The sequence below is a fragment of the Nyctibius grandis genome, chromosome 6, assembly GCF_013368605.1.
Source record: "Nyctibius grandis isolate bNycGra1 chromosome 6, bNycGra1.pri, whole genome shotgun sequence".
In the NCBI taxonomy this organism is placed as follows: Eukaryota; Metazoa; Chordata; class Aves; order Nyctibiiformes; family Nyctibiidae; genus Nyctibius; species Nyctibius grandis.
The window spans coordinates 13527009-13540180 of NC_090663.1; the positions used below are offsets into that span (position 1 = coordinate 13527009).

The 13172-nt window shown below is 38.4% G+C and overlaps 1 protein-coding gene across 3 annotated transcripts in view; it reads left to right on the plus strand.

Moving 5' to 3' along the window:
* The window catches only part of PPP2R2C (protein phosphatase 2 regulatory subunit Bgamma), a 210185-nt gene that overhangs the window by 76786 nt on the left and 120227 nt on the right, over positions 1-13172 (plus strand). The window contains exon 2 of one of the 3 annotated variants that reach the window (XM_068403258.1): positions 8260-8346. The exons of the other annotated variants lie outside the window; for them this stretch is intronic. Coding sequence (XP_068259359.1) covers positions 8260-8346 — 87 coding nt within the window. The remainder of the gene's footprint in view (positions 1-8259; positions 8347-13172) is intronic. 3 annotated transcript variants of the gene reach the window in all.

Here is a 13172-nt window from a genome sequence, read left to right on the forward strand (position 1 = left end):
GATGTCTGACATGTGGTCAAGACTGGAAATTATACAAGACAGTATGGATATTTTGGGACTAAATATTTCACGAGAATAACTTACATTTTCCCCTGGTTCACACGGCCTTCTACCCAGGCAACAGATCCTTTCTTGAACCTAATGATCTGCGTTGAAGTCCCCTTTCATGTGCTTCTGTTATGTGTCTTCATGCTGCTAAAGTTCCTTTGATCTCCTTTTGGCCACTTTCCAGACCATCTTTTAATTTCTTTTCTGAAATTTCCATACTGTAATTCCTGCCAGAAGGCAACTGTTCTATCTCTGTTCAAGCAGGGCCCCAAAGCTTTAATTTCTCTCTCTCTCTTTCTGGAAGTAGCACTCCCTGCTCAGACTTTGGAGAAGTCAGGAATATGTAGATCCAAGCAGTTCTGGGGAGAGAAATAAGGAGATGGAAATATTCCTTCCTTGACTGTAATTTTTCTCTTTCCATTTGCTGCTTGACTTGGTTGTAGTGGTACTTGGCTTTTAGCTGCAGTACTTGCTACTCTTCAGGCTCCAGAAATCTCTATAAAAAATCCACCCAAAACCATAACTCATTTGGCACTCTTTGCCAAGGTCTTTCTGCTCTTTGTACTTATATCCACTGAATCTTGTGAGTGCAAGACCTGGGATTGCCACTCAGTACTGTCCTTTTACTGTCATTAAAGGACACAGATGTGACTCAAAATCATCTTGGACTTGGAGTGATTGATTAATCTGTATATGACCCTCAGGTGCAAGGGGAGGGTCGTTTTGAAGTTTCAAGAGTCCCTACTTCTACACTATTCTACTGAAAAGGAATTTCTGACTTTGGAAGGAGGCCTGGCAGGCTTCCTGGGTAAGGTCCTAGTTAAATAGGTTAGTATCAACAGACTTGTCTGAAGAATGGGGTCAGGATTTTACCTTGTTATTGTAAGGGAAAAGCTAGTGGTGGTTGCTTTTTTAAGTTTACCACTCTACTATAGAACTGGAAGTGACTGGAAGTAATGGGAGTTGTATGAAGGTTTTTTTAAATTTAAATTCAGTTTTATTTTTTCTACTCTGGTAGGTTTTTAAAAAACTGAAATGCACTACTTATTTTTGTCAGGACACTAAGATCCACGTTTCCGTCAAACAGCAACAATTTCTTTAAAATCCTGACGGGTTGTTACAGCCTTTATGTAATTGTGATTTAGTATCCGATGAAGTGTATTGAGAACCTGCCACTAGCTCCAGCGGGATTGGATCAGGGTGCATGGCTTTGCGTGGCTGTATTCTGTGTACATATTGTAAGTCCATAAAAATGTATGTTTGTATATACAAACCACATATTTTGTTTCTGCTTTGAGAGTCCTGATTTTAATCTCTACACCTATTTTTCCTAATTACTTTGTACAGTAACCTTGGTTACTTTTGTCTTCAGTACAACATTATATATATTGTGGACATGTAGTATATAACCTCTGATGCTGCCAAGAGCTTTTTTGAAGAGTGCAAGAATGGATGAAGTAATAGCTCGCAAAAAATGTTTCTGGGAATCTCAGTGTGCCAAATCTTCAGAAATTCACTACCATTGCTGGTTTTGTTCTTTAGGACAAAAATAGGTAAAGGTGGAAATTTGTCTTAACTTCACTGTATTCAGAAATCTTAGATTCTACAAAGCTTAGAGTTTTCTACATACTGCCAAGAAACATAAGTACATTCTGCAGTTTCACAAGAAAAAAATTCTAGGAGCTGAAATTATGTGGATTTTTTAAAGATGTTAGTTAATTTTCTTAGGGTTTACTGCATTCCTGTTCACCAGCAAACTGTCTGTTTAGCCTGTCAAGAATTTATTCTTTCGCCAAAAGCACATTTTCTGTCGATACTATAACCATTTAGAATTATCATTTTTTTTCTTTGCATAATGGGCTAGGAAATCTACTTGGAAATTCTCATGCATAATATAATTTGTTAAATTGAGGGTACTATAAAATTATCATGTTAAATACTGTGACCTTAATACTGTCTTTGCAAGTTTCCTTAGGAGCCTAATGTATTCAAATTTATAAAAACCTGGGTACATTCCCAGGAATGTACCTGGGAAAAAAAAAGGAAAAAAAGGAAAAAATTCCTTTTTCTTTGACCTTTTTTCCTACTCCTTCTATATGATTTAGCCTTGCTGCATATTGCTTCCCTTTAAATACTCTTATGTCTTTGCCTGAAGCAAAGCTACTGTCCAGGTTTTCGCTTTGAGGTAATGTTGTTTCAGGATACTTTTTAACTTTCTGAAATGCAAAGTAATTGTAGTTCAGGTTTTAATTGTATGTCTTTTTATTCTTTTCAAGAATATACTGCCTGGACATATTATCAGTTTGTTATTTAAAGGGCCGATAAACGTGTCTAAGTTGTATTAATTTATGTTGCAATAGAATTCAAATTAATGCTAACTAGAAGATCTTTCAATGGATGAGTAGCACGAAAGGTATAATTAAATCTCTCTGAAAAAAACCTACAGGATATTTCATGAACGTCAGTAACATAGTTTCAGCCCTTAAATAAATTTCTTTGTTACAGACATTTTTCAGGGTTATCTCTACTGGAAAAAAATGTACATGTCTTAACAAAACAGTAATTCTTCCCCTTGATCTGCCCGTTCGGGTACTTTTGGGTTTGTGCTTATTTGTTAGGTTCATATTGTCCTCATAAATTTTGCTTTTACAGCTTCCAAAAAGTTCATATTGTGGTAGTACCATAATGACACAGTGGTTTTTCTGAGCTATGTGCAGAGCATTTAGGTAAATACTTAATCTTAAACTGATGAGGAGTCTCCCTGTAGTCGGTGATTACTATTAAGAGCATTCCAGAGTGCTTTGGTTGAGGCATTACCTCAAAGATTAACCCACTATCAAGGAACAGACTATGGCTCAAGAATTAGCACAGTTGCATTATTGGGATGAAAAATTGTGTGCCAAATGCAGAGATAGTCACTTAGAACCATAGAATCATTTAGGTTGGAAAAGACCTTTAAGATCATTGAGTCAAACCGTTAACCCAGCACTGCCAAGTCCACCAGTAGACCATTTCCCTAAGCACCACATCTACTTGTCTTTTAAATCCCTTCAGAGATGGTAACTCCACCACTTCCTTGGGCAGCCTGTTAAAATGCTTGACAAGCCTTTTGGTGAAGAAATTTTTCCTGATATCCAATCTAAACCTCCCCTGGCACAACTTGAGGCCGTTTCCTCTAGTCCTATCACTTGTTACATTGGAGAAGAGACCAACCCCCACCTCACTACAACCTCCTTTCAGGTAGTTGTAGAGAGCGATAAGGTCTCCCCTGAGCCTCCTTTCCTCAAGACTAAACAACCCCAGTTCCCGCAGCTGCTCCTCATAAGATTTTTGCTCTAGACCTTTCACCAGCTTTGTTGCTCTTCTTCAGTTAATCAGTCTTAAAAATTGTGGTTAACTTTATCACAACCTGGTTCAGTCACTTGTGGGAGTGTATCAACCTCTTGTGGTCAAATCCAGTCAGCTGTAGTGAAGAGATGAGTCACCTTTTCTAGTTCTGGGTCTCTGAAGCACAATTCTTGGTGCAAATGTTGTGTCTTTGTGCTTTGTTTGGGTTGTTAGTGACAAAGAATGGGTCACAGTGATCCAGCCCTTTGGAAGAGGTCTTTGCTTAACTGTGTTGCTGTAGAATCTTGCACTGTGTTGGGCACTCAAAGCTTGTTAGTTCATCTCTCTGAAAATATCATGGTAGACAAGGAAGGAGTGGAGGCTTAGCAAAGTGATTTTCTTCTACAGAACACCAGAGAGTAGTGTCTTATAAACTGGCATTTTGTAGAAGTATAGAAAGGGTGTATGTGGGACAGGGCCTCTGCAAGTATGTAGTCCAGTGCCCCACTGGAAACACGATCTTGACAAAACTGTAGATCAAGTCAGCTGTGGATTTGAGTAGCTGAGTCTTGAAAACCTCCAAGGATAGAGATGCCACAACCCATTGGATAATCTTTACAGTTCTGCATTACCCTCCTAGAGAAAAAGCCTTTCTAAGTAGCCAGTCTGAACCTCTCAAGCTGCCACTCAGTTGCTTTTGACCTTACAACATCATGCACCACTACCAATAAGTGTTTGGCTCCATTGTCTCTGTAATCCCTGTCAAGTAGTTGTAAACCGCTATTAAATTGCCCTTAGCCCTCTCTTCACCAGGTTAAACAAACCTAGCTCCCTCAGTCTCTGCAAATGTCCTAAGCACCTGAACAACTTGGTAGGTGCTTAGGACTTTGCTGGATTTTGTCCAATTTCTCCACTTCAGCTGGGGGGGATTAGAAGCTGGACACAGTGTTCAAAGTGTAGCCTCATTAGTGATGAGCAGAGAGTGATTTCCCTCTTCCTGCTGGCCACATTTTTCTTAATGTTAGCCCAGCATGTGGTTGGCTGATGTGAGCCCACTGTTGGCTCATAGTCATCTTAGCATCCAGGATGAACCCAGGTCCTTTCCAGCCGGGCTGTTACGTTGCCAGTTGCTTTTCAGCCAGATGTGTGGAGCTCTTCTGCCCCCAGTGCGGAATTTTGCACTCCTCCGTGTTGAACCTCCTGAAGTTTCTCAGGGTCCATCTAGTTCTCACAGATGACATTTTTTTGTTGCTTTACAGCCATTTCCTTGTCTTCCCTCAGTTTGTAACTGAGAGGTGATGCACTGAGTTTGTATTGTTAGTTATATCGCTATGGGTGTTTTTAGATTGGCAATGTCTTGCAGTCCACAGTGCACAGTGAATATACACTAAGCTTGGATGGCACCAAAGTGAATTTTCTGTATGGTGTTTTCATGAATCAGTGTAAGTTTTTGGCTACCTCCAGCTGACAAGATTGTTTGAAATATACCAAAGAGCCTTAGACATTTCTGCTTCATGAAAGACTCGTTGATTCTTTTCTGAGTGAGAAAGATGGCATTTTTATCTAATACCTCAAACAGCAACAGTGGGAATTGCATTTAGCGTGCAGTGGACTTGAAAGAAATCAATATTCTTTTTAGCTTGTGTAAAAAAAATCATAGGTTCTTAGCAAAGCCATAGCATATAGTATATTGAAACTGTCATTATTCCATTTTCTGTTGAGAATATCCATTAAAGTTCAGGTACTAGCAACATAATTTCTGGATGCTGGAACGTAAGTATGGGCTCCCTGGCAGTGATGACTAACATGATTCAGCTGTAGGTACAAATTGTCAGGCTCATTTTTCTTCACCAGCTATATGTTGGTTGGGGAGACCCAGGTGGGACTACAGTCCACAGTGGTACTGTCCTCGCACACGTGCAGGAAATGGGAAAGGTTATGTTCAAGCACCACCTGCATGTTGTCACTAGGTGAGGAATCCACTGCTGCAGCCATAGATGTGTGGATTCATTCATCTAAAGGACCTCACAATGGGCTTCTCACCATTTCTTTTTCCAGTCATGGAGACTAAAAGCCAGGTTTTCTTCATTTCTCAAAGGGAAAATGAACTGTAGAAAACCCAGTGATTTCCATAGGACTCACAGGAAAATTTCTGGTGGATCTGAGAACTAAGTTTAGGAACTATATTACAGTCCTTATGTACACAATAGATTCTACCCAATATTTAAACAAGGAAGAAGAGGGGATATTCTAGCTTGGATATGGTGGCAGGATGTGAGTTCAACCTAAAAATATGTGCTTTCTGTCATGGAAAAGCTTTCTGTTTGAATTGCACTAGTCTCTGGAATATATATCTTTCTCCTCTGGCAAAATTGTTTTCTTTTTTTATTCCATGAACTACTCTCCCAGACAGTGAAAGTGATCCTACTTTTTAGAAATATCCTGTACGGTTAAAGTGCCTCTTGAAGTGCGTGGGGTACATAGGTCAACATAGACTGTAGGGGAGGTTTACGAACAATAGTTAACTTGTGGGGAGAAAAACAGGAGGATGTAAGTGAAGGAAAGGCTCTTTGAAGCTTTTAATGCATAAGGTGCTTGTTTTTGAATGCTTAAGGCTTGTTTTTGTAACAAATGTAGGTTACTCTCAAAGTGTGAAATGCTTGGCATTTGATGTTTTTGTAGATTACTAAAGCAAACAAACAAAAATCCACACTGTGACTGTTTTAGTTCTTGCTTTCAGTTGTAGCTTCCCCCTCCGCCCCAGTTTTAGCTTTTACCAGTTTGCACTTGAGGGAGGGTAAATGCATTAACAGTTGTGGGTTTGAGTGAAACCTGTTTCCACTAATGCCAGTCCTTCCAAGGATTATTAGAAACCATCCCCAAACATTTCAAAGTGTTTGAGTTCTTTTCTGTCTGGAGAGAAAATTGTCAGTGATATCTATGCATTGTTACTGTAATATCTAGATTATTATGTATCATGATCTATTTGGGGCAGCTTTTTGGTGACTATGAGAGGGGTTTAGGCAGTACGTAAAACCTAAGGTCATTAGGGTTCCATAATGATTTTGATTCTCTCTGATACCTCTAGTATTTGTCACATAAAGAAAAGGAGCAGGATTTACTAAAATCCCTGTTAGTGCTTAGAATAAGCACTGTCTTAGAAAGTGAACAGAACGTCTATCTGTAGTGCTCAGGACAGAATTAATCATTGTTGTATTTCTTTGAGCCAACCTGCTGTATCTTATTTTATATTTAAATAGTGAGTTTATTAAATATGGTATTATATATGTGACCAATTGGTATTATTTCTCTTGGAGATACCTCATCCAAATACCTTGGCCAAAGTCTGTTTATAATCGTAACCCATGGACAGCCATAATCATAGTCCAAGGTAGTAGATATTCAGAGAGACAAACTGTTTTGTTGCTATGAAGTGGTTAGTATGCTGGAAACTGGGAACTTGTGAAGAGAAAAGCAGTATACAGTGGCAAATAAAAACATAAAAATAAAAATTAAGAAAATGCCCTGTCTGGCATCTTTGTTCAGGAGGTGAGTGACGCGTAAGTCTGTTTTGCCCAAATAAGAAGTGAACAATTCTATTTACCCCTACATTTAGTCTTTAGCATACAGCTAGCTGAAAGATCGAGCTTAAGTCATTGATACAATAAAAGTTGGATATGTTTTGGGTTTTTTTTCCCTAATAGCATTCGTCTGCTATATTTTTATAATCATCATTTTCTTGGCTTGCTTTCCATGCTTTTCAGCAGTTCTGAATTATATATAAACCTCACATGTGTAGGCATTGTCTTGTCTCTCAGTTCACTTGCAAGATTAACATTGCTGTTGACCAAAGTTAAGCAAATGCAATGAAGGCTGATATGTTTCCAATTAATTATTGGAAATTGTTCCTGCCTGTGAACATCAGTATTCAGTGCACACTCCTACCAAAATAAAGTGCTTGGTCATTAGCTTCCAATTCTCTGTCTCTAAACTTGACATTTCCTCAAACAAAAACCATCATGGTACTCCCGAAAGATACACATTGTTTTAGTAAGGCTTTAGAGAATTGTTTTTGAAATTGTAAAATGTTGCATTCATCACCACACTCAAAAGAATGATTTATTCACATATTTCAGATAGAGGGTTTTTTTGTCTCTTTCTCTCTCTAGTGGACTGCACTTTGGTATATACAAATCATTTGTATGTGTGACACTAAAAACTGGTGGCTGAAAACCGTTGTCTTAGCTGGAAACCATGAGGATAGTGGAAAGTTTCCTTTTTCCTTTAAGAGTTGTCTTTGTTAGGATCAATTCTTGTGGTAACCCTGTTTAGATTAATGTGCAAGTAAAATAAAATGCCTCTATGGAAGGGGTGGGACAGGAAAACCAAAAGAACTGCTTCTCTGATAGGTAATTCATATGCTAGTGGTTTCTGTAAAGGAAATGTGTAAAGAGCAGACTAAGAGACTTGCCATTTTGAAAGGGAGGTAGAAGGGAGAGAGTTACCCAATGGCAAGGACTTGTTCACGTCAGAGTTGAGAGATTAATTTAAACATGATTTCCTAATTTATTTTATTTAGACTGTCTAGTTAAGTTGATTCTCAGTGGCTGTATCCCAGCTTGCTATATAGGTAACTGGCGAAAGCATCATCAACTCGTGAACCAAAGAATCCAGCTTGCTGGCCGGGCAGACAAATGGAGCTCCACAGAAGATGTGAAAGTAACCCAAATACTTCAGTAGAAAATGGGTGTTCTTCACTACACCCCAAAGTGTACTTGCTTGAAGCAAGCATTGTCAAATTCATTTCTCTTTCCTTCACTTGTAATGTGGAAGGTGCTGACTGACAGCCCTGGAAATTAAGTCCTCTATTTCTCCACAGGACAGGTATAGCAAGGGCGGCAGCAATGCAAGCTTCCCCACATTGTCCTGCCAATGTTCCTCAACCCAGTTCTGAAGAGATCACTTCTGGAGGTGAGTGGGTGGAAGAGTCTCTGTCCATGCAGTTATTGCTGCCAGGCAGTGGTTCTTGCAGGACAAGCTGTTGGATGGAGACTGCCCCCTTGTCTTGAATGAACCACCAGTCTTTAACAGATAATCACGTTATGCATCATAAAGCAGCGTGGGCTGGATTCATTGAGGTTGCATTATTCTGCTTGACTGCTGTCACATTTTGATATTTCTTTGTGGTTGGATGGCACCTTTTGCATTTTTTTCTTTTTGCACTGGTTTGTTTTCAGAGACTGTGTCAATGCTTTATGTACACGTCTACAAAGCAGCATGCGAATAACTGAATGCAGTCTCGTTGTAAATGTGATACAGAAAAGCAGTTAGTGGTAGCAGCCATGTGTGCAAGAGGAGATTTAGAGCACTAGACCAGGAGGCATGCTTTGAAATGCACCAAGAATTGATAAGAAAGTGAATGTTGGTTTCCAGTATCTAAATGAACTATTAGGTTAAGCTGTATCTTAACATTTTCTCTTTTCATAATGACTATGTAATTTAGATATTAACACCAATTAAGCTGGTAAACTAATGTTCTTTTTTTAGATTATTTTACAATTAATGAAATCTGCCTATCTAAAGTTAGACATATGACATTCTACACTATATGAAAGTAATGGGTATGTATTGCGGTTACAATACGTAGTTGTCATCTAAACCAGAAGATATGTGATAAATTATGCGAGAGGAATTAATATGACTGATGCAAGTTTTCAGAACAAAAATAACGGGTGTTCACAAGTTTGGCAAATGAATTCTCATACACTAACCTGGACTCATTTATGTACTATGTACTTCAAATACAGTGAGGGGTATTCTGTTTTCAGCCAAATTTACATCTCTTAAATATAGGAATACAATTGGGAAAATGGAAACGCAGGCTTAGCAAGGCTAGTAGGTCATGGTGGATTACTTTTGTAGCTTCAGATGCTGTGTGAAGGATTTGCGATGACTTGGTTGTCATTCGTAGTTGAGGCTCGTAAGTCTGTTTAATTCTGCTTCTATGGCTGTTTGTAAACAGGTATGATAACAAGAGAATGTAGTACAATTCAGTAATTGTATAAATTTAGCGTTATTCCTGACTGTTTCCACAAGATCTAGAACAAGAAGAGTTAATTTTCCTAACTGGAATAGACTTCCTGAAGGGATTTCATGCCTTTTTTACTTTAAAGGATATTAATCAGGGTAGTATTAATTCCATACACAGCTAGAACAGCTCCTGACTTTTTTTTGTCAGGGTCACAAGGGATACAGGGTTTGGTTCATAATTAAAATGAGTGATAGAGTCCTGTTGCAAAGTAATTTGGGACCGATCCATAAATTAATTTTAAGCGAAGAGCAGTTTGAGGATCCTTGTCATGACAATACATGGCATTAGGTAGCATAATATTAGGCATATTTGCTAATAAGTCACCTTACTTGATGTTTGTATGGCGTCAGTAAATCATGTGGATTTGATTTGTCAGCTCTTTTGAACGCAGTGCAGATTGCTAACCTCTTACTGGCACTGACAAAGCTGTAGAGAGGTCCAGAGTTGGCCTCCCACACACCTGTGTGAACTGAGTCCAGAATTTCAGCTCAAACCTACCTCTATGCCACATAAATGTTTGAAGATAATTATATACCTTATCACAATTAAACCTTTGTTATAATAGACTTTATTTTAAATTCAAGTACAAGAATACAGTTAAATCGTTGTCAGTACAAACACAAAAGAATGGTCAAAGACACCATTTTCTTCACACTGGATTTTATTCATACTGCATTCATCCTTCTGTCTCTGCACATGCTTTCTGTGAATTCTAATTAATACAGTCTGATTTGCCTGCATATTTACTCTGAATAATGGTGATTTAAGGAAGCATGTAAAACAACGTAGTGCCCAGAGCATCCCAGAGCAGGATAATCCTCATAACCTTGATCCTGGAGTCCTAACTTGTGTAAGTAATTCTGTTGATTTCCACCATGACTGGTCACATGAGAAAAGGCTTCAGCATTTTGTTCACAGTTGTAGATCCCTATCTTAAGAGCTTCAGTTTTATCACCTTTTCTTTACCTCCAGTTATATCCTAGTGATTGTATAGCCTCGCTGGTTATGTCCAAGGACTGGGAGTAGAGGAAAGTTAAATTAGTCCTTGGAGAAGTTATGTAAATGTCTTCCCTGAATTACAGTGACTTGGTTTGAGGCTCAATTCACAAACTCGTGTTTCTCACTGACCACTAGATAACAGCAGAGTTTAAGGGACATATCCAGAATTTCAGGTCAAGTGTCAGAGGCAGAGATTGCAAACGAGGAATAAGCAACTCTTTAGGTTCACATTGAATAATGTGTGGACCGTGCATGGTCACAGTTGGGAAATGCCCATGCTAGAATGTTATTTGTTTCTTTTTTGTCTTTCTATCTGTGAAGATAATATAGATCTATATTTATATGTAGGTGATCTAGAAGGGACTTAGCTTATTCCCAGTCTGTTGGAGGTATCTCTTGAAAAGCATTTCCCTAGCAGGTTTGCAGCTAGGATGGAGTATGCCGGGCCACGTGTGATGCTCTGGAAGGAACTGTGCAATGTTAGGTTTTTCAAAAGGAAGCATTTATTTGATGCACTTAGAAATATTTCATGTATCAGCACCGGACTTCTAAAAATAAATGACTGAGATGCAGCAGAAGGAAATTCCTTCTAATCAAAACTTGATGTCACTGGTGTCTGTAAGTAAAAGGGAGACTAAAGTGCCAAAGCTATCGGAAATGAAAACTCATTGCTCAGGTATCAGACTGTGCAACTGATTTCATAGATTTACCAGGTAGTTATCATAGGCTCCTAACATGTTACTGTTTAGTATTACTGTGATTGTAGGAAGGAATTTATCACCTGTCTCTCCAGGTTTCATGAAGGACTAAGTTTTGACCCTCCATTTATCTCCAGGTTTGCAGTTTTAGTCCAGCCAAGTTCGTTAGTGACCAGGATATCATTATCAATCAACAGCTGTATAACAGTGTATATGAAAAATGTTTGTTTATATATTTATTTAGTTCCTAGTAGTCTGCAGCATTACTATGGCATCTGTAAAGGTTCAAGTGTTGGCACACATGGAACTCATTGCAGGATCATTGCCAATGCTGGGAGCTCTTACAGGACAGGAAATGTATTCTTCTGTTTGCACACAGAAACCCAGCCCTGTCTGAGACTTTGGATACTCCTGTAATGCAGATAATAAGGAAATATGTATTTATAGCAGTCTCTGTGCAAGGAACAAACAAGCAAATAGCCCAACAAATCCCACAATAACAATTTCAGCCACTTAATTTTTTTCTTTTGAGCACCTAGGAAATTGAGGCCCATTGAAATTGCTTTTGAGAGTGTCACCTTTAATCTTGTAGCAGACTACTTAAACTCAAGATGTTGAAAACTGTTTAACAGGCAAAATACTGCAAACACAGGATGAGGTATGCAGACAAAAATGAAAAAGTGATACAGAATGTAACTCTTCTTTCAGGGACCTTATGAGAATGCCATCTGATTATCATAAACACAAATACAATAAAAGTACCTGTCGTCCCCTGCATTCCATAAAAACCGAACTCACAAATGAGTTTTCCTAAAAGTCAAGCTATCAGATCGGCCACAAAACCCCATGTAAAGTGTTTTTGGTTTTGTCATTCTTCTATTCCTAGGAAGACTAGTGAGAGCTAACAGCTCAAGAGTATCAAGGTTGATGGAATCTAAATTTTCCTTAGAGTTTTTCCTACTTTAATATCCAGGTACAGCAAATTCAAAGTTAACAGAATAAATACTGAGACCCTAGAACTGTGAGATTTTCTGGGGCAAAGGGAAGGTTTGTTTGCTCTTAAATACCGTTTGCAGTTTCTTTCTTAGACTCATTTACTCTACATTTGGAGTTGATAGAGAATTTCTCTTGCACTTTAATGGCTGTTGCACTGTGAAGCTGTGGATTTTTGTAGGCTTTCTTTTGCTTGATCAAATACTTTTGGCTCTTCTAGGGAGATGAGGCAAATTTGGAAAGGTGTTCTTTCTTTAAAATACTTAAGACTGCTTCAGGAAAAGGAAAACAAATTTTTTTTAAAGGACAGATGCATCTTAATAAGCACTTTAATAAAAATTAAGAGATTGACTAAAATTTGCCTGTAATGAAAAAACAGTGATTAAATTCCAAGGAAATTGATCTGAACTTCCAGGCAAAAAAAATTTGAGATGTTGGCTAGAATCTTAGGGCAAAGATGGCTGGAATTCAGACAGTTTGCTGTAACATTGTCTGCCAGATCCTGTCTGTGGATATGTGTGTGGAGTGCTGAATGACATAGTGACATTTATATTGCTCTGTGGTTTGTCAAAAAAAAACCCCCACCTTATTTTTCTGATTAAGTAGGAGAGAGTGGTACAATATATTCGGGCAATTTTGGGAGAACACAAGGTCCTGTTTGTTCTCTAAGATGGGAGCAGTAGAGATAAATTCTGAATGAAAACGTTTATTCTGGATAACAGTTGTTTTTTGGAGAACTCCAAGATATTTTTATTAATAGTGTCTACACCAACATTGTAATTTTGTGAGGAAGGAGTCTCAGTGCTAGCTTGCTCAATTTTGTAGGAGTGCTGGAGTGAAGGCTGACTGTTTATGTCAGGGGGAGCGCGATGCGACAGTATTCTTCAACCTCCCGAACTATGAAAAAACATTCAAAAGAATCCAGGTAAGCAGGAAGTGTAGCTGTAAAGAGTTTTTTTTGGTTGTGTATTTTTGGGTTTTGGGGGGCTTTGGGGTTGGGTTTTTTTGTTTTAAAT